Source organism: Palaemon carinicauda, chromosome 20 (genome assembly GCF_036898095.1).
Source record: "Palaemon carinicauda isolate YSFRI2023 chromosome 20, ASM3689809v2, whole genome shotgun sequence".
Lineage (NCBI taxonomy): Eukaryota > Metazoa > Arthropoda > Malacostraca > Decapoda > Palaemonidae > Palaemon > Palaemon carinicauda.
Window position 1 is genome coordinate 28557103 of NC_090744.1, and position 22500 is coordinate 28579602.

A 22500-nucleotide genomic window follows, 5' to 3' on the forward strand; every position below is an offset into this window, starting at 1 on the left:
AGATTACATAGAGTATCTACAAAATAAAATCATATTACTATAAAATCATTTAAAAACACAGCCTTTGAAACATTGTTCATTCAGATTACTTTGATTTTTGATAAATCTATAAAGGTCCATAGCAATTTTCTTAAAATATATACACACCTTGTACTCACTTTCCCAGTCTGTGTAATTCAAGTTTTTTTTTATGCGATCATAAAAATAATGTGCTTAAAATTGATTCAACATTGTTCTTGAAGAATTTATGAAACAGGTAATTCCCTATCATGGAATCATTGTTTTATGTTTATTAATATTTTTATGGGACTCTCAGTGATATTTTTATCACCAGAATTAAAGTGGTCAAATATATGTATGTATGTATGTATGTGTGTATATATATATATATATATATATATATATATATATATATATATATGTTATATATACACACATATATATATGTGTGTGTATATATATACGTATGTATGTATATATACATACTTAAAAATATGTGTATATATATATATATATATATATATATATATATATATATATATATATAAAGAGAGATATATCAAATTCAGTCCTCTAAAGTGAATTGTATCGCCTAAACAACAAGTAAACACAACAAATAAATACTGTTTATACACAAATATACTGAGTATGCATGCACTTTCATCACACTAATATTGTCAACAAAAACAACCGTCTTATTATTTTACAGATTCAAGCACCCTCTTTCTTTAAAAAAGAAAAAAAATTAATTTGAGATCGTATATAAAGGAAGGAAGCATTATCATGATTCCTGCTCTGAGGCTATGTAATAATAGAGTCATGTGTACTAAAATTTATTATGGGCATAGATGTATTGTACCTTGGAAATATTCCATTCATCTATTTATAAGTGAAATATACTTTCAATAAAAAAATAATAACATTCCTATGAGAATGAGCAGTATTATGACCATTAAGCCATTAACTTCCTCTAATAGCAGTCATGGAGCTCTTAAGTGCGTAATAACATAATTCCTAAAGAACAAAATTTAAGTAAATGCCTTGATTCAAGGCAACTTTTGATAGCACCAAATTGTATCAGAATAAAATACTCATTCAACTCCCTAGCCAAGTGGCACTAACCAGATACCAGCTACACTGACTGATTAAACATTTTCACTTGGTCTTGAAAGCCTTTTCCAGCTCTTGGAGAGATTTCCCCCGAGTCTCGGGAAACCAACAGCTGACCATGAGAACCACCAGGAAGTTTGGCAGGCTGAATATCATTAGAGTGGTCCCCAGCTCAAGCTCTGCGATAATCTTGAGAAAGGCGTAGTTGAGGCCAAATATCACAAGGTTATATGTAGCCGTGATGAGAGAAGCTCCAAGTGACCTGACTGGGGTTGGAATCAACTCTCCAACATATATCCATGGTATGGGGCCCAGCCCTATCCCAAAGGACCCGACGAAAATAAGAAGAAGAACGAGAGGCATCCATGATTGCCCTGGCAGTTCCAACATGAGGAATAAACCCGTCATGCCAATGGAGATGCCGCAGATGAAACTGCTGATCATAAGGAAGGGTCTTCGTCCTATTCTGTCCATGGTTAAGGCAGAGGCAATGTTCCCAACGACTCTGATTAGGCCAATCAATATGGTACACACAAACGGGTCCATTTCTACTTTGGCCTGCCGGAACATGTACACGGAGTAAGAAAAGAGTGCGCTTTTACCTCCAAGCTCTCTTAGAATGAACATGACCCACAGAAGTAGAACTGGCTGTCTGTTCTGCTGCTTCTTCAACTGAGAGGCCTGCAACAAAAATTCTAGTTACACCAAAGAAACGATCCAAGAGAAATTATCAAGGATTATATATTCTTAAGCATATACTATTTCAAAGCAATCAAGTAAACAGAATGTATGTGGAATCATCTTGCATGAATCTCTTGTACCAAAATAAGAGGATTAAAATACTCTCAATTTTTAAATCAGTTTATGCAATTGAATGGCTGTTTCAAGTCATGGTTTTAAATTTCATCTAGAAATTAGCAAGTAACTAGAAAATTAGTTCAAATTGATGGTTAAAATTTATGGTGTATGTCTTGTCTTAATGAACTGCAGACAATACCTTATCACATCTAAAAATTATTATACATTTTGGAAGTTGATTTTATGATTGAAGAATTCATAAAAATCTAGAGATTTTTTCCAGCTTTTTCTTAAAAATTCTGAGCAGTAGAAGTGGACAATGAAGAACCATATCCTGAAAAAGGCCTTGAAAATGAGTTACCTGATACTTGAATGATGCTTTAGGTGCTGAAGTGCTGGCAATGGCGTCCAGTTGTGCAGCCACATCAGTCCCACTGGCTGCTAGATTTTTCAAGGACTCTTCAGCCTCGTCTCTCTTGTTCTGCCTTATGAGCCAATATGGTGACTGCAAGAAAAGAGTAGGGTCTGTAAATTTCGATTGACGTGGGATAAAAGAAATGTCTTACTTTATGATTTGGAATAATTGCTTTGTATTAAAAGAACTTCTTGTGGTAGAATGAATGTATAGTATTGAAGTTGCTTTAGTAAAGTGATGATTGTTTTATTTTTGACCTCCAGTTGACAAAACAATTTTTGTAACAGAAAGACTTAATTCATTTTTTTTATATATTTAATCAAGAAATTAATCAATTTATTGAGTTTTGTTGGGGGCAGAATAAGATATATTTAGTTAAAAAAAGGAAATGTGTAAATTAAACAAGAATGCTACAGCAGCTTATTTGCTTAAGTTATTCTAGTCTTTAAAACTCAACTAAATCATCTTGTGGGGAACATGATCTATTTAGTATTGGCATTTAATGCATCACCAAATCTAACTGAAGCCAAAGGCTCACAACCAGAAAGAAATGCTATGTAATTGAAGCTTATAATTTCCATAAAGGGCTACAGAAAGATAATCTTGAATAATAGGTTATAGTAACTCAAAAATAAAGGATTTCAAGCAATTTAAATATCAACTATACATTCAGAAAATATAAAAGACTAATTCATACCTCAGGAACAGTCAACAGCATAAGGAAAATAGGAAAACAAGGCACAGCAGACACGGCCGTGGCCAGACCCCACGGTAGAAAGTGAGCGAGCAGGTAGCTGACTAACACTCCAATGGCAGATACGATCTCAGCCGATGACGAAGCTAGACCACGAATGTTGGAGGGGCTAAGTTCGGCTACCAAGGGCTGGAGGGCTGTACCAATCAAGCTAGAGGTGATGGCCAGGCCAGCCCTTCCTATGTACAAGAGGGCCAAGTAGGGAGAATAGGCCTTCATGAGCCAAAAGCTAGGCATGGGAAAGATGGCGCATAGTATCATCCTCCTGGGACCAAGCCACTCCATCAGGGAACTGGCTACCAACGAAGTTGCGATCCCCAAGATGGGGAGAAAGGACACTGGAATCAGACGAATATTGTTAGGGTGGCAGATAGAGAATTATTTCATATTCATCATCAATGCATATGTTCATGATTGGCTTGCTAGATCAGATGCAAACAGTTCACTTTCTAAAGGAAATATATTTTCAGTACTGAAATAAACAAAAGAGTTAACTAGAGGAAAGGGAATATATAATTACTATGAGATGTAAAATGACTTACAGCTAATTCATAATAAAGATAGATAAGGAATCAATAATGAAAATACATTAATTAGTTTAAATATTTAAATTTTTCACTAAGATAATCTGTATATTTTTCTAATTTTAAGATCTTTATAACAAACTCTAAACTATATTCCTAAGCTAGAGAATAAAATGCTAAAACCATGAAAATACTATATATATATATATATATATATATATATATATATATATATATATATATATATATATATTATATATATATATATATATATATATATATATAAATGCTTGGAATTTTGGTATCGGTATGCAAGTATAATCCGTTCCAAGGCCAAGTTAGAAAGCCAAAATGCTTGTAAACCAAAACAATTTTTCCCATAAGAAATAAAAGAAAGTCACCCGATGCATTCCACGTCCATAAATACACACATACACTTATTTTTTTTAAGTTTTTAATGTTATATAAAGATTGAATTATAACCACTGGCATAAATAATGAATACAAATTCATAATTCACAATAGAAAATAGAAATGACTACTTAACTCTCGCTTTACCTTTGAGGAAATTTGTGGCTGATGTACGGGAGACGAGTGGAAGAGGTTAATAATTAGAGGAAGATTCTCCCTCCATGGGAACATGGATAAAACATCGGGAGTTCTCCCTTTTGAACGGCGTTCCCTATTTCTAAGTGGATTACTTAATTTTCGTTATTGTGATACTTTCTCATCTTCTTTATACTCTTAAAGGTCAAAATTTGTTAGGAAGCTTTATAGAACAACTGTCTGTCTTTTCTTAAAATGGGTATGAAAATGCAACATCGCATTGTCCATAAATAGATTTGCTGCTCACCCTGCTGAAGCCTTATCTGGGTGATATGTTTCTACAAAATTTTACTCTTACTTTTACTTTTACTTTAAGGGGTTTATTTCTCGCCCTCCATCAGACACTAAGAGTCTGTTCAGGCGGGCCTTGGTGTGTGAAAATAATTTCTTTCCAGTTAATATTTTGCTCTGTATCTTTTCAGTTATTCGCTAGCATTTGTATTCAGGCTTAATAGTTTTCAGATCACTATTATACCACTTTCCAAAGAGATAAGTCTTCAGGTTTTTCTTGAAAGCTGCCACACGGTTTTCTTCTTTTTCAACATTTCTCTTATTTCACATGAAGGGACTGGTTTGTCAGTCTATCCCTCCTCCTCAGGTGAAATGTCCTCCAATAGCACCTTCGTCGTCAGCTGCTTACTGTGCTTGTCTCTGTCCACCTCCAACCCCATTGTCTTGCCCAAGGACACAATTTCATCAACTGTCTCCTCCTCCATGGGTTCGAACCCCTCAAAATCACATTTTGCTACGCATTCCAGGGAAAGTTTCGTTCTTACAGAGTTGAGGGTTCTCTTGGTAACCCCTTCCCAGGCTTTATCAATGATTTTGAGGCGGCTGACAATGTGAAAGTCTGCTATACAAAACTTTTGGAGGATGAGATTGGTCCTTTCGGTGACTCTCTAAACATCGCTGGAACAATCTTTTCGTGCAGTTTTTCTAAATTACAGATCACCTGCTGATCCATGCGTTGGAGAACTGAAGTGGTGTTGGACGGCAGGAACTTCATTTTTATGGACTTAAATTTTTCCATCAGGTCGTCTTCAATTGCTGGAGGATGGGCAGGAGCAGTTCAATAAGCAAAAATACTTGAAGTGGGAAGTTCTTATCCAAAAGGTACTTTTTGACCTCAGGACCAAAAACCTCATTGACTCAATCCACTAACAAAATGTGGGCTGCCCAAGCCTTGTATTACCTCCACATAATGTTCAGTTGCCTTTACTGGACCTGGACCTTACACTTCTTAAAGGCCTATGGATTCTCTGAGTGATACCCCAGGTGAGGTTTCATTTTGCAATCCTCGCTGGCTTTAGCACAGAACAGTATGGTTAGATATTCTTCAATGGATTTGTGACAGGAAAGTGCCTTCTCTTCTTCAGCAATGAATGTCCTCTTGAGCATCTTTTTCCTAAATAGACTAGTCTTGTCATAGTTGAACACTTGTTTCAACATGTAAGACATGGAATTCACAAACCTTTTAAATTTTGAAACAAATTTCTCTGCTCCCTTCATTTCGAAGCTTGCAGCCTCACGTGTCTCACAAAACTATGGATACCTATTCTTCCCTTGAAGTCTTCAAACCGGGCACAATTAGAATATTTTTTTCTTTGTCTGTTGATGTACCTGGATCATTTTTAACAAGGTCAGCATAGTAAAGCTCTACTTTTTCACAAATTATATTCTAAGTTATTGTATATCCAGCTAACTTCTTCGCTGATCCATATGAAAAAGTTCTTGATACATGGCCATTCATTCATCAATATCAGCACCCTTTTCTCATCATCAATTGATTTCATCTTTTTCCTTCAGGATTGTGCTAATCAGGGATGCTGTGTGATTGTACATTTTTTCCAGGTCTGTTACACATGTACTCTTATCATTCTTCTTGATAATTTATTTTTTCACTTCTACAGTAACCATCTTGGGCGTCATTGTCTATATGCTGCACTTACTGTTAACTTGATGGTTATAAATATAACAATCTTAATTCTATAAAAGAACACACAGTCAAAACTTTATAAAACAACACTGCTGAAGATGTAATATTATGCTTTTACGACTACTGTTGAGCGAGAAAAAGTGTTAAGGTCTGAGCAGGAAGGGGATACGCGAAGAGATAATACAAAATGATGTAAAAACCACGTGAATAGTGCGTGCGTGGAGTATGGGTGTTGTGCAACTGTCTTCTGCACAGCACATGCTAGTTTCAGTAGTATTTTTTCACAAAAATCTGAATTCAAACAAAAATATTTGCTTGTAGACTGATACAATGCACGTATACCTAAATAAAATTTCATGTTTGTTTACCGAAATGAACGTATTCCACGTTACTCATAAACCATGGTATTACTGTGTGTATATATATATATATATATATATATATATATACTGTATATACATATAAACATGTGTACATACACATACACACACACACACACACACACATATATATATATATGTATGTATATATATATATATATATGTATATACATATATGTATATATATGTGTGTATATATATAAATATATATATATATACATATATACACACGCGTGTGTGTCTGTTTTTATTTGAGCACCAAATGGTGGGAAGGTTCTCTAACAAACAAAATTACGAGATAAAGAAGAGTAAAATCTTCAAAGAATCCTAAACGTGACTTGACTAGACCATCACCATCACAGTTTTTAATCAAACGTTGACATGACAGACGATGAGGATAAATAAGCATCTAATGAACTGGAGCTGCTCAGTTAAGAAGAAGCAAGAAGTGCAGCTGTTCAAAAGTTCCTTAGCAACTATAGTCCATTTCTTTTAGCGATGCATATTTGCACCGACTCGCGGCGGTGCCCTTTTAGCTCGGAAAAGTTTCCTGATCGCTGATTGGTTAGAATTATCTTGTCCAACCAATCAGCGATCCGGAAACTTTTCCGAGCTAAAAGGGCACCGCCGCGAGTCGGTGCAAATATGCATCGCTAAAAGAAATGGACTATAGAAAACTAGAGTAGAATATATCATGGTGGAATTCTTAAGATGGTTTAGTATCTGCGCTATTATCTGTAGTAGGTTGGCCAGGACACCAGCCGCCCGTTGAGATACTACCGCTGGAGAGTTATGGGGTCCTTTGACTGGCCAGACAGTACTGCATTGTATCCTTCTCGCTGGTTACGGTTCTTTCCTTTTGCCTACACAGACACCGAAAATTCTGGCCTATTCTTTACAGATTTTCTTCTGTCCTCATACACCTGACAACACTGAGATTACCAAACAATTCTTCTTCACCCAAGGGGTTAACCAATACAATATAATTGTTCAGTGGCCACATTCCTCTTGGTAAGGGTAGAAGAGACTCTTTAGCTATGGTAAGGAGCTCTTCTAGGAGAAGGACACTCCAGAATCAAACCATTGTTCTCTAGTCTTGGGTAGTGCCATAGCCTCTGTACCATGGTCTTCCACTGTCTTGGGTTAGAGTTCTCTTGCTTGAAGGTACACTCGGGCACACTATTCTATCTAGTTTCTCTTCCTCTTGTTTTGTTAAAGTTTATATCGATTATGTAAAAAATATTTATTTTAATGTTATTACTCTTCTTAAAATATTTTATTTTTCCTTGTTTCATTTCCTCACTGGGCTATTTTCCCTATTGGGGCCCTTGGGCTTATAGCATCCTGGTTTTCCAACTAGGGTTGTAGCTCAACATTTAATAAAAATAATAATAATTTGTGGCTAGATCTTATGTTACTGTCACCTCAGTTTCTCGGACCCTGGTTCGATTCCCCGGCCGACCAGAAGCTAATATCTTTAGAGTTGATTCCCTCTTGGGTCTCTGATCCGGAGGTATAAAGAGAATGCAGACATTAGGAGTGTAATATATGGCTTATTTGAATATGAAAAACACGTCAATTGCTAAATCATTGAAAACTTAGAAACAAAGACTACATTCTTCAATAAGTTGTTGGTCAGTCGGTCATATTGTTCTTGCTGAGTGGTTGATAATTACGTTGTCTACGACTTGTAGCGTTACTCATTGTAGTGCTGTAGACCAATTTGTGCTACATGACTACATAAGAGGGATTAAATGTCTCGTGAAAGAAAGGGGGGGGGGGGTCCGTTGTCATAATTAGAATTTAAGTCTTCTGGGAGGTTGGGCAGATAAAAATGGATTAATATTCTTAAAGTATTGATATTAAAATTACATTGAAATTTAGTTACAAATCATGTACTATAGCGTTTATTGTTGGTTGTAAATTGTATTATATATTTTTCATGTTTCTTAGCTTTTATGATTTTCATAGTTTGAATTTTACTCCATCTGAGGCACGCCCACGGGGTCACGTGACCGTAATTATTTCTGCTACGAAAGAGAAGAATGAAACAATAAATGAGTGAGGATGAAGAAATAAATTTAATTATTTCATACATAAATAAATGAGTGAGGATGAAGAAATAAATTTAATTATTTCATACATAAATAAATGAGTGAGGATGAAGAAATAAATTTAATTATTTCATACATAATAGTGAATGAGAAAGACAGAATAAAGCAACAGGATAGTAATATAAAATATATGTTGGAGTAAGAAATAATTTTAATATCTTAAAGTAAAAACTAAACAAAGAAGTTATTCAATTAACAACTTCATTAAATTTGACACTCATTTGCGTGCAGCCATTGCCATGTCTATGGGGGTGGGGGCGAATGAATGGACGAAGAAGGAAGGGCGTGGGAAGGAAAAGAAAGAGAAGAAGCACTTCCTTATAATGGCATGGTGCTTCATCAAGTAATTGTTCTTAGAAAAAAATAAAACTGTGATGTCATGTTAAACAGTGCTAAGCGTAATGCTAGTGTTTACTATATTTCGAAAGAGAGAAGAAAGAGAACGATACGTGAGACGAGAAGAAATTCTACGAAGATATTGTTATTTCGTGTTGCCATTCGTAGAACTACAAAATGTACTAATGTATTCTTGCTTATCTTTATTAACATCGTTTATTTTACATTAACGCAGCTGAAGGAAAAAATAAATTAACGTGTCTTATTTCACACTGGACTATATTTGGACATTTCCATGAAGTCCTCACTCTACAAAGAAGGCTTAATCGGGAAATAAACTCCTGGCTAGTACAGTGGTAGCGCGTTCGCCTAGCATTCGTATGGCAGCAGATCGATCCCCGCCCAGGACCGTGAGTTTAAGGTGTTTACTGGGGAGGCCACTACTGTGGTTGGGCAACACAGTGGGGGGTTGGGCTTGCCCGGCTGACGTTCTGGTGAGCATCTATTCTGATGAAACTGGAACTGAAACCAGACAACTTCAACTTTACACTCTAATTATCTCTGTTGACATTATCAGGAGAGCCGTTGTAAGTATGACACACCTTTTATAGAATACAATAACAACAAATGCAGGACAAAGGCGTTAGATATGTCAATTCATGTCTGGGCTTTGGCTAGTTTTCATCACCACGCTGGCCGATGCAGATTGGTGATGGTGTGGAGATTTTCGGCTGATCGCTTACAGCAAACCATCCTAGTATAGGTGGCCCTGACTATTACAGCATTGCTGACCATGGCGATACTCAAACCCTTTCACCACGTCAAGGTATCCCCACTTAGAAAGGGATATATATATATATATATATATGTATATATATATATATATATATACACATATATATATATATATATATATATGTATATATATATATATATATATACACACACACACACACAATTGCAGCCGTTTCTAGTCCACTGCAGGACAAAGGCCTCAGATATGTCAATTCATGTCTGGGGGTTGGCAAGGATTTTCATCACGTTGGCCAGTGTAAATTAGCGATGGTGGGAGATTCTCGTCTGATCACTTACTGTAAACCAACCTAGTATGGGTGGCCCTGACTAGTAAAACTTCACTGATCTTGGTAATACGCAAGCCCTTCCACCGCGTTAAAATATCCCCACTCAAAAAAATTGTGTATAGAATAAGTGGAATCTAAACAGTCATATTAAATTGAAACTTTCAAATAAGAATTATTTATCTAATAAAAAAAAAAAACGTCTTCAATGTCTCGTCTCTCTCCTTGGGATGTACTTTAATGCCTTGCTCATCTCGTTAATTTTTACATCCTAGACTCTGCTGGTCTACTAAAGACTGGGGCTTCTCCTCCCTCCCAACTCCCTCCCTATACTTAAGCAATAATGAACCTTAGTGGCAACTAACACTCGAGTGTAAACGCTGCAACATAATGTCATTTTTTTTAATCTTGTTATTGTTTAGCTCTCTCTCTCTCCCTCTTTATATATATATATATATACATATATATATATATATATATATTATATATATATATATATATACTGTATATGTATATATATATATATATATGTATGTATGTATATATATTTGTATATATACTGTATATGTATATACATATATATATATATATATATATACTGTATATGTATATATATATATATATATATGTATGTATGTATATATATTTGTATATATACTGTATATGTGTATATATATATATATATATATACAGTATATATATATATATATATTTGTATATATATATATATATATATAAATATATATAATACATATATAATATATATATATATATATATATTTATTTATTTATTTATTCATATATATGTATATATATGTATATATATATATGTAGATATATATATATGTATATATATATAGTATATATATATATATATATGTGTGTATATATATATATGTATATATATACAGGATATATATATATATATATCGCTTCAACATAATGTCTCGTTTAAAATATCTTGTATTCTCTGAAGGCTATATATGTTTCTATTGTATGTATATGATTTTCATGACTAAATTATCTGAAATAATTCCATTTAGTATGAAGTCAGGAATATTTTTAAAATAGTCCTACTTATTGACCTACTGCGTCAGAAAACGACAAATTCTCTAATCGCTAAATTCATTACTTTTAGGGATACTGTACACCAAAGTTAGGAACTTCCATCATTATGAAAAAGAATATAGCTTATAAATAATATAAAAAGTCTTCATAGTAACGGTCAAGAATAGTTTTGCGGGTTTTAGTATTATTAAGGGAAAAGTTTTTTTTTTTTTTTTTTTTTTTTTTTTTTTTTTTTTTAAATAAACTATCTTGAAATAGTAGTTATTATTATTATTATTATTATTATTATTATTATTATTATTATAATTGTTATTATTATTAGTAAAAGACATGAGAAAAATAAGATAATTTAAAATTATCAATAAATAATACTTAAAACACTTTTCTGCTGAAAGCAGAATTATCTAGGTTTAGTTTACATAGAAAAACTTCAACCCAAACTAAACTTAGATAATTCTGCTTTCGGTAGAAAAGTGTTTTAAGTATTATTATTATTATTATTATTATTATTATTATTATTATTATTATTATTATTTGCCAAGCCACAACCCTAGTTGGAAGAGCAGGATGCTATAAGCCCAGGGGCTCCAACAGGGAAAATAGCCCAGTCAGGAAAGGAAACAAGGAAAAATAAAATCTTTTGAGAACAGTAATAACATTAGAATAAATATTTCTATGTAAACTATAGAAACTTTAACAAAACAAGAGGAAGAGAAATAAGATAGAATAGTGTGCCCGAGTGTACCCTCAAGCAAGAGAACTGTAACCCAAGACCGTGAAATATTTTTTATCACGGAATAAAAACTTTTTCCTGTCATTTTCTTGGTTCGTTATCTCACTTAACACAATTTTGAATGTCGTATTTCTTAAAAGAATTGGCATGGCATTTCTTAGGAAATACTGGTATTCTTAACCACCGATCAAGCCCTTAAATATTTCAATTTATTGATAAACATCTTATCAAACACTTGGAATAAGTTGCAAGAAATCGTTATTTACTCATTCTAATAGTCTCTCTCTCTCTCTCTCTCTCTCTCTCTCTCTCTCTCTCTCTCTCCTGCATAAGTGCTGATTCTTCACTAAGTGAAATCTTGAAGAAAGAACACGTTTTAAATTTGGGGTCTCTGGATTATCTTCGATTTAATGAACTATGGTAAGTCTAGTTATCTATTTTCGACCAATCCTCCTTTACACGAACAGTATAAATTTACCGTAAAAATGACGGAAATGTCTAAAAAGATTTGCGTCGTGCTCAAACTGTGACGGGTACATTGCTGGCCTCTGCATATATTGGTTTAGTTTTTTTTAACAGTAGAATATTGAAATGTTTGGAAGTGCTATCATTACCCACGTTTCGTAAATTCTTACAACGAATTAAAGTTAGTGGGAAGTAAAGCTGCTGTCCGTAGGTAGCCCAATCTTGAATGAAGAAACAATCGAAGAGCAAGTGACAACGAAAGGCCTTAACCCAGAAGTTGTTAGGACATTTTGAAAATCTAATTCATTTATTGCCTGAAATAAACGTCCTTTACTTTCTATAGTTACTTAAGATCTTATTCAAATGCCCCTTTACTTTTACCTAAGCATAAGCATAAGGATAGGGAAGTGGGGAATATGGGGAGAGAAAGAGTACCCCTGGATACAAAAGTTTGTAGCCCGAAGGCAGGAACCCGGGATGGGAAGGAATAAGGAAAAGGGAAGTACAGGAGAAGATTAGAAGAGAGGGGCAGGCCCTCGTGCGATGTAATCTTACCTAGAAGAGAGACATGTTCCTTGTTTATGCGGAACTTCGAAGTATCCTCTTCCAATTTTGGAAGGACGGCGGCCCAGCCAATGACCATTCCGCTGAAGACCGCTGTGGACGCCACAGTTGCTAGATTCACCACCTGAAATAATTGAAAATTGTTCACCTTGGTTGAATTTTTAAACACTTTTCGCTGTAGCATTGTCTTCTTTCCTCACGGTTTCCTCTTTCCCTGCAAATTCAATCATCGTCTCGATCTCCCCATATTTTCCCAGAAAGTTCTATCCATGAATAATTATGATAAGTAAATGCAATAAAGTATATATTTCCTCAAGTCAGACCCACTCACCGAGTCATACAAGAAACCAAAGAGTCCTTTCATCTTGAAGTAAGAATAATTACAAACAACAAAATGCATTCTCAGCACGCACTACTTGGCATTTCCGTGACCCGTCCACAGAGCATCCACGTCTGTCTATTGAGAATCATCCATTTGCAGTCTTTCTAAAGTAGCTATGATTGTTATCAGCTATAACACTGTCATCCGAAAATACTTTTTCAGGTACACCAAGAAAGCTAATCACCTTGCTCTTTAGCTTTATCTTGTCACATAAAAAGACAGCTCCTCTGAACAACTTTTAGTGAGAGGAAAAGAATGACAACAGAATGTCATTATTGAAGTAAACAAAGCAAGATGTATAACAAAGGGTCCTTTCAGAAACAACAAAGAAAATATAATACTAAAGTCCATTTCTTTTAGCGAGGCAGATTTGCACTGACTCGCAACGGTGCCCTTTTAGCTCGGAAAAGTTTCCTGATCGCTGATTGGTTAGAATTATCTTGTCCAACCAATCAGCGATCAGGAAACTTTACCGAGCTAAAAGGGCACCGCTGCGAGTTGGTGCAAATATGCCTCGTTAAAAGAAATGGACTATAGGCTTCAAAGGAAATAAACCTCTACAGACAGCCTTTGTATAAATATGCAATTGATGTATCTTTGAAATATCAAGAGCAATGTGATAATAAACTGGGTCATCTGATGTTTAATCAAGACAATTAAATACTGAAGAGAATCAGATCAGACGTGTCAAAAACTGCATAAACACAACAAAGTATAATTTCTGAAACTGACATATGTATGCAACATTTTATGATACGGAAGCAAATACAATGGAAAGTTTTCTGAAGCTGAAACAAACATTGTAGAATATTTTATGATACTGAAATAAATATGATGAAATAATTTATTATACTAAAGGAAACGTCCTGAAATAATCAACGATATGGAAAAAATATAATGAAATAAGTTGTGATACTGAAGCAAATAACCCGAAATAATTTACGATACTTAAGCAAATATGTTGAAATAATTTATGGTACTGAAGAAAATATGATGAAATAATTTAAGATGCTAAAGCAAATATGATGAACTAAGTTATGATACTGGAGCAAATATGACGAAATAATTTGATACCAAATCAAATTTCCTGAAATAATTGGTAATACTGAAGGAAAAAATATGATGCAATCATTTATGATACTTAAGCAATTATGATGAAGTAATTTATAGACTGACGCAAATATCCTGATATAATTTACGATACTGTGGCAAATATCATGAAAGAATTTACAATACTGAAGCAAATATCCTGAAATAATTTACGATACTGAGGCAGATATCCTGACAGAATTTACGATACTGAAGCAAATATTTTAAAATAATTTACGATACTAAAGCAAACATCCTGAAACAATTTATGATACTGAAGCAGATATCCTGAAAGAGTTTACTAAACAGAAGCAGATATCCTGACGTAATTTGCAATACTGAAACAAATATCCTGAAAGAATTTACAGTACTGAACCAGATATCCTTAGATAATTTACGATACTGAAGCAGATATCCTGAAATAATTTACGATACTGAAGTAAATATCCTTAAATAATTTACGATACTGAAACAAATATCCTTAAATAATTTACGGTACTGAAGCAGCTATCCTGAAGTAATTTATGATACTGAAGCAAATATCTTGAAATAATTTACGATACTGAAACAGATATCTTGAAATAATTTACGATACTGAAGCAAATATCCTGAAATAATTTACGATACTGAAGCAGATATCCTGAAATAATTTACGATACTGAAGCAGATATCCTGAAATAATTTACGATACTGAAGCAGATATCCTTACATAATTTACGATTGTAAAGCAGATATCCTTAAATAATATACAATACTAAAGCCAATATCCTAAAATAATTTACGATACTGAAACATATCCTGAAAAAAATTATGATACTGAAGCAAATATCCTGAAATAATTTACGATACTGAAGCAAATATCCTTACATAATTTACGATACTGAAGCAGATATCCTGAAATAATTTACGATACTGAAGCAATATCCTGAAGTGATTTACGATACTGAAGCAGATATCCTGAAGTGATTTACGACACTGAAGCAAATGACCTTATATAATTGACGATACTGAAGCAAATGTCCTTAATATACGATACTGGAGCAAATGTCCTTTATATACGATACTGAAGCAGATAGCCTGAAGTAATTTACGATACTGAAGCAGATATCCTGAAATGATTTACGATACTGAAGCAGATATCCTGAAATGATTTACGATACTGAAGCAGACATCCTGAAAGAGTTTACGATACTGAAGCAAACGTTACGAAATACTTTACAAAAAGTCCCTCACCTGGCGAACCCGGTATCCCTTTTTGACGACTGTCTCGGTGCCCATCTCCGAAGCCATCTTCGGATGCTGTTCTAGTGCCTGGAATGGAAGAGAAAGTCTCATCTTATTTTGTGATGGATAAAACTAAAAATATTCGTGTGTTAAAACCTGTAGATGATGAGAGTTGAAAGTCTCACAGGGAACATCAAAATATATACTATTATAATCTAAAAATATATTAGTTGCTTCTTCGAATGACGTATACTGCTATTATTATTATTATTATTATTATTATTATTATTATTATTATTATTATTGTTGTTGTTGTTGTTGTTGTTGTTGTTGTTGTTGTTAATACCAGCCAATCCACAATCCTTGTTGGAAAAGCAAGATGCTACAAGCCTAAAGCTCCAACAAGGAAAATAGCCCAGTGAGGAAAGGAAATAGATAGAATGGTGTGCCTGAGTGTACCCTTAGAGAAGAGTATTCTCACCCAAGACAGTGGAAGTCCATAGTACCAGAGGTTATGGCACTACCCAAGACAAGAGAATAATGGTTTGATTTTGGAGTGTCTTTCTCGAAGAAGAGGTGCTTACCATAACTAAAAAGTCTCTTCTACCCTTACCAAAAGGAAAGTAGCCACTGAACAATTACATTGCAGTAGTTAACCCCTTGAGCGAAGAAGAATTTTTTGGTAATCTCAGTGTTGTCAGGTGTACGAGAAGAGAGTAAAAAGTGTAAAGAATAGGCAAGACTATTCGGTGTATGTGTAGTCAAGGGAAAAATGAGTAGTAACAAGTGAGACAGCCAATGTAGTACATACTATCTGGCCGATCAAAGACATATAACTCTAGCTGTAGTATCTCAAAGGGTATCTGGTGCCTTGGCTAACCTACAACCTACTACATTTTCAGAATGGGACTGAAATGTGAGAATATATTTTCAACGAAGTTTTTTTTATGTTGAATAGGCCAACATAAGTCTATTCATAGTTTATATATGACATATGTTTTAACATTGTTACTGATATTAAGATATTTTATATTATTCATTAATTACTTCTCATATAGATAATTTATTTCCTTATTTCCTTTCCTCACTGGGTTATTTTTCCTTATTGGAGCCCTTGGCTGTATAGCATCCTGCTTTTCTAATTAGGGTTGTAGCTTAGCAGCTAATAATAAAAATAATAATAATAATAATAATAATAATAATAATAATAACATTGAAAAATCGTAATTCACAACAAAGAGAATTTGTTGTTGCTATGTTAATCTAACTTGAAATCAGTACTACATCTTGTTCAGTAAGAGTTTTTCAAAGCACTTGACTATTTTGCAATGCACTAGCAATGCTGCCATTACGAATGAATCATTAACTGTTCCTCAGTTATAAAAACTAATTAAGCGTTAATTACTTTACCCATAAAGGTCATTATACTAATGACTTGAGTGTTTTTATATATTATTTGCAATTAGGAAATTCGTAAAAAAATAGAGTTTACATAAAATAAGCATTTGGTTCATTTTTCAAATCATAGATGTTTAAATGGTGAATTTACAATTTTTTAATACCCCTGTCACGAAAGATTTTTAAAATTTACATGAAATTAAATTATTTTATTTTACTTCTTTTGCTTAATTTCAAATTGGCTTTTTTTCGAAGTAAAAAAAACTTAGTCTGCATTTATAATTTTTAAATAACCCCGTCACGAAAAATTATTATAAATTTACATGAAATTTAATAGGTTTACTTTACTTCTTTTTCTTATTTTCTAATTAGCGTTTTTCGAAGAAAAAAACTTAGTCTCCATTTAATATTTTCAAATACCTCCGCCACGAAAGATGATAAAAAGTCTACATAGAATTAATAGTTTTACTTTACTTCTCTTGCTTAATTTCAAGGTGGCATTTTTCGAGAGAGAGAGAGAGAGAGAGAGAGAGAGAGAGAGAGAGAGAGAGAGAGAGAGAGAGAGAGAACTTGATAGCTTCACGTCTGCAGTGCCTCAGTGACGTCAGATATTGATCACTTCACAGAAAGAGAAAAAAAGAATAAGGGAGATAAAGAGGGAGAGAGAAGAGGAGGAGAGAAAATCACTAAAAAGAGAAAAATGAACAAGGCAAATGACCTAGCTAAAAAGACTAATTTAAATAAACGAAGTGATATTACAACAGAGAAAAAAATAAAAAATAGAAATTAGAATGAATGACCGGAGACTTAAAAAGCCAAGAGAATAATTGCAACTAATTTCAGCAGAGAATAAATTGTAATAAGAAATAGGAAGAGAACAAGAAATCAAGAAAAGAATGAGGCAAAAGGGAAAAACAAAAATCTCCAAGCGTGTAAAACGAAGGGAATAATTGTAATATCGGAGAACGAAACATTACCCGAGGGAATAATAATTACAGAAAGCGAATAAAGAAAGATATGCAAATTAAAATGAATAGTGCAAAATTATTGATATTCGCTTGTGCCAATAAAAATAATTTTCCTAAAGAAATCAAGATTCAAACAATGGCAAATTCAACCAAAAGAATAAATTATTATTAATATTATTATTATTAGCTAAGCTAAAACCCTACAACACTAGTTTGAAAAGCAGGATACTATAAGCCCAAGGGCTCCAATAGGTAAAATAGCTCATTTAGGAAAGAAACTAAGGAAATAAATAAACTACAAGAGAAGTAATGAGCAGTTAGAATAAAACATTTTAAAAACAGTAACAACATTAAAAGAGATCTTTCAAATGTAAACTAGAATAAGAGAAAAATCAGCCTGATCAACAACAACAAAAACATTCGTAGCAAATTTGAACTTTTGAAGTTCCACCGATTCAACTACCTGATTAGGAAGATCATTCCACAACTTGGTCAAAGCTGGAATAAAACTTCTAGAATGCTTTGTAGTGTTGAGCCTTATAATGGACAAGGCATGACCATTAGAATTAAATTCATACATAGTATTACGAACAGGATGGAACTCATCGGAACAGAACGATAAGAAAAAAAATACTAAATAAAGAAAGGACGGAAGAAAAGAACGATAAAAAAATAACGTAATAAAGAAAATAAATTACTTATCGAGGGGCAGTGAATCCTCGGTAGAAGCTCCTCCGAAGTCCTTCTTCAGAAGGGGTCCTCTGGCTGTCCTGCCGGGAGTCCGGTAAACACTAAAGGACACACCCAGGCCCCAGGGGTTTTTCCTCTTTGGCTAAATAGAAGCCTGGTAACATAATCCCAGGCAGAAATTGTCTAACAGATGGGACTCTTTCTATCTTTTACTCTCTTAATAGAACAGTCAGCAATTACCATTTATGCAAATTTATTCAAATCATTTTTTTTTTTTTTTTTTTTTTTTTTTTTGTGTGTGTGTGACGCATTACAAGGGACCATCTTTTCTATTTAGTTGTTACTTTAGTTTGTCCTGTAGTTTATTCCCATTTTCTACCTCCGACAAGGATTTATTATTTAACTGATTATAAAGTTATCTTATATCACAGTTACCAGAGTCACTGGCACCAAACCTCGAACAAGCCCTGGTAGATTATGTTTGTCCGCCCTTTTTGTTTGTTTCTTAGTGGCCTATAGTTAATTCTTTTTAGTTAGGCAGATTTACACAGAGTCGCAGGGGTTCCCTTTTAGCTCGGAAAAGTTCCCTGATCGCTGATTGGTTGGACAAGATAATTCTAACCAATCACATAGCAGGAAACTTTTCCGTACTAAAAGGGCACTGCTGTGAGTCCGAGCAAATGCGCCTCATTGAAAAAATTGAGTATAGTAAGATTTCTCAAAGCAATCACGTGGATTGTTAGGAGAATTTTGCCAAAGGTAGACCTTGTAATTGAGGATAAGACTCGTGATAATAAGATGGGAGAGATCTGGTTTGTTGAATGGCTTGGTATTAGTAAATTTTGTAAACTTCAAACGCTCTATTCTAAGGTCTTATTTTCTCTTTTCATACATTATGGGATTCTAATTTCTGTAGGCCTGACCGGTGAATTAATTCCTTTTCCGTTTTGACATAATAAATGTATGTAAATAATGATAATAGTGATAATAATGATTATATTAACCAATCTTTCCTGGGCCCATATCTTCCATTTGATCCCTCTCTGGTTACGGCTCATCTTTCCGACTTATTCTTTCCACAATCTCATCTTTCCTCACATACCTGACATCGATAAGATAACCAGAAAATTCTTTTTCACTGAAGGGGTTAACTACTGCACTGTAATTTTTCAGTGGCTACTCTCCTCTTTGTAAGGGCAGAAGAGACTTTAGCTATGACAAGTAGCTCTTCTAGGAGAAGGACACTCTAAATTCAAACCATTATTCTCTAGTCTTGGGTAGTGCCATAGCCTTTGTACCATGGTCTTCCACTGTCGTGGGGTAGAGTTCTCTGGCTTGAGGGTACACTCAGGCAGACTTTTCTATCTGTTTCCTTTCATCACTGGGGTTTTTCCATGCTAGAGCCCTTGGGCTTATATGATCCTGCTTTTCCAACTGAGGTGGTAGCTTAGCTAGTAATAACAATAATCATCATCATTTGGATCTTAACTGCAGACAAGGGAATCACCTGACTAGCACTATAGCAGCTTAACGACTGAAAATACAAAAGGAAAGGAGCAAGATTTGATACTGCACAGGCATATTATCATAGCAAGCCTACTACACCTGTAACTATGGTTTTGGACCTTCCTTGTTCTAGTAGCAGTAGATAAACATTTCTAGTTCTCCTTCCCATACTGTGTGGTAGGAACTACTCTTGTCTACTTACATTTGGCAGGGCGGGAAGGGGATACAATCATTGATAGTTTTAGTTTAATTGTTTTCGCTCTTGAATGGCAGAGGCAAGGGACAGTGACAATGCCCTAGAGACAACCAGCGCCCAAGCCCTCTCTCCACCCAAGCTAGGACCAGGGAGGGCCAGGCACTGGCTGCTGATGACTCAACAGGTAGACTTATAGGCTCCCCCAAATCGCTAATTCTTAGCTCACAAGGATGGTGAGGTTGCAGCAACTATCGAGTTAGAGCGTGACTCGAACCACAGTCCGGCAGATCGCCAGGCATGGAGTTTCCAATTGCTATTCCTTCTGTGGTTGAACTGTTAGACTGTGTCCCAGTGGTCAGCAGTTCAAATCCTCAATTAGTAGTTTTCTCTCATCAATAAGGAGGACAGTTATAAAATGAGTGTACGCGACCCGTCAAAAATGACGGCTAAATATCTAAATAGATATGCACACGCACAAGCAACCCCCTCTCACAACACAAGGGTATGATTACTCCCACTCCTCCCTACCCGAGGGACGGCGGGAGCTGAGCCTGACCGGAAATTATATATATATATATATATATATATATATATATATATATATATATATATATATATATATATATATATCCAGAGTCTTGCTCTTTATTATATAGGAGAGATTATCCATGATATACCAACAGGGTTTTAACCGTTACATTTAGTTTTCGTTATAAATCATTTGGAAAAAAGTAAGACCGAGCTACCATGGCAAATCAGTGATTTCTTGAATGCATTGCAAGGGGCGTGCAAAAGTTGATACGTCAACATCAGGCTGCGCATTCGGGCAAATTCATTACTCAGTTCAATATGCTGCTTCGCTTATTTGTTAAATGCACTTCTCTCAGCTATGTCAGACCGATAAGAGATGAGAATGTTCTTCATTTGTGTTGTGTTTCTTTTAGTTTATTTCCTGAAGATTGTGTGTGAAGCTCGCACTTGAAAACTTGTGCAGTAAAAGGGGACATCTTTTGTTGTTGTTGTTGTTGTTGTTATTATTATTAGTAGTAGTAGTAGTAGTAGTAGTAGTAGTAGTAGCTAAGCTACAACCCTAGTTGGAGAAGCAGGATGCTGTAAGTCCAAGGGCTCCAATAAGAAAACACATCCCAGTGAGGAAAGGAAATAAACTACATGGCAGTAATGAACAATTAAAATGAAATATTTTAAGGACAGTTACAACATTAAAATAGATCTTTCGTATATAAACTATGAATAGAGACTTATGTCACCTGTTCAACATAAAAAAACATTCGCTGCAAGTTTGAACTTTTGAAGTTCCACCGATTCAACTACCCGATTAGGAAGATCATTCCACAACTTGGTCACAGCTGGAATAAAACTTCTAGAATTCTGTGTAGTATTGAGCCTTATGATAGAGAAGGCATTAATGAATTAACTGCTTAGACACAAATGTGTCTAATCTGAAAACTTCCCATCACTGATTACTGTGGTTATTAGTTTTATATAAAATCTGAGAAAATATAAAATAGTAAGTATGGAGCATAAACTCGTGCTATTTACAATTTTATAGAATCTTTTTGAGATGAAAAAAATAAACTCTTTATTTTGTTCCTTTGCTGTTATTTATGTGACATAGAATATTTACAATTTATAGAATCTTTTTTTGAAAAGAAATTAAATTCTTTATTTTATTCCTTTACAGTTATTTATGTGACATAGAAACAAATAAATCCAATTATTTTGACATCTTTGCTTTTATGTTTTTATGTTGACCAGGCTGACATGAGTCTTTTTATAGTTTATATATAACATATCTGTTTTTGACGTTATTAATAGTTTATATATGACATATCCATTTTGACGTTGTTACTATTTTTAGAATGGTTAATGTCAATTTGTTCTCATCACTTATTTATTTCCTTATTTCCTTTCATCACTGGGTTATTTTTCCCTATTGGAGACCTTGGGCTTATAGCATCTTGCTTTTCAAACTAGGGTTGTAGCTTGGCTAGTAATAATAATAATAATAATAATAATAGAAGATTCTTTTATTCTTTATTTATAAGAAATTATAACTTCAAAGCAATCAATCAATCAATCAGTCAATCAATCAATCAATCAATCAATCCCTACAGGAATGGCTAGTACAGTGGTAACGTGTTTGC

The 22500-nt window shown here is 34.2% G+C and overlaps 1 protein-coding gene across 4 annotated transcripts in view; it reads right to left on the reverse strand.

Annotated features, from left to right (window-relative positions):
- Window positions 1-531: 531 nt before the first annotated feature.
- Window positions 532-22500, reverse strand: part of LOC137659472 (facilitated trehalose transporter Tret1-like) — a 36084-nt gene continuing 14115 nt past the window's right edge. For 2 of the 4 annotated variants that reach the window (XM_068394363.1, XM_068394361.1), the window contains exons 2-6: window positions 15587-15664; window positions 12874-13006; window positions 3021-3415; window positions 2270-2413; window positions 533-1791 (exon numbers count right to left, since the gene is read on the reverse strand). In XM_068394363.1, the coding sequence (XP_068250464.1) occupies window positions 1156-1791; window positions 2270-2413; window positions 3021-3415; window positions 12874-13006; window positions 15587-15643 (1365 nt within the window). In that variant the 5' untranslated portion in view covers window positions 15644-15664 and the 3' untranslated portion in view covers window positions 533-1155. Of the gene's footprint in view, window positions 1792-2269; window positions 2414-3020; window positions 3416-12873; window positions 13007-15586; window positions 15665-18641; window positions 18736-22500 lie in introns of those variants that run through there. The other 2 variants (XM_068394362.1, XM_068394360.1) reach the window with 2 other exon arrangements.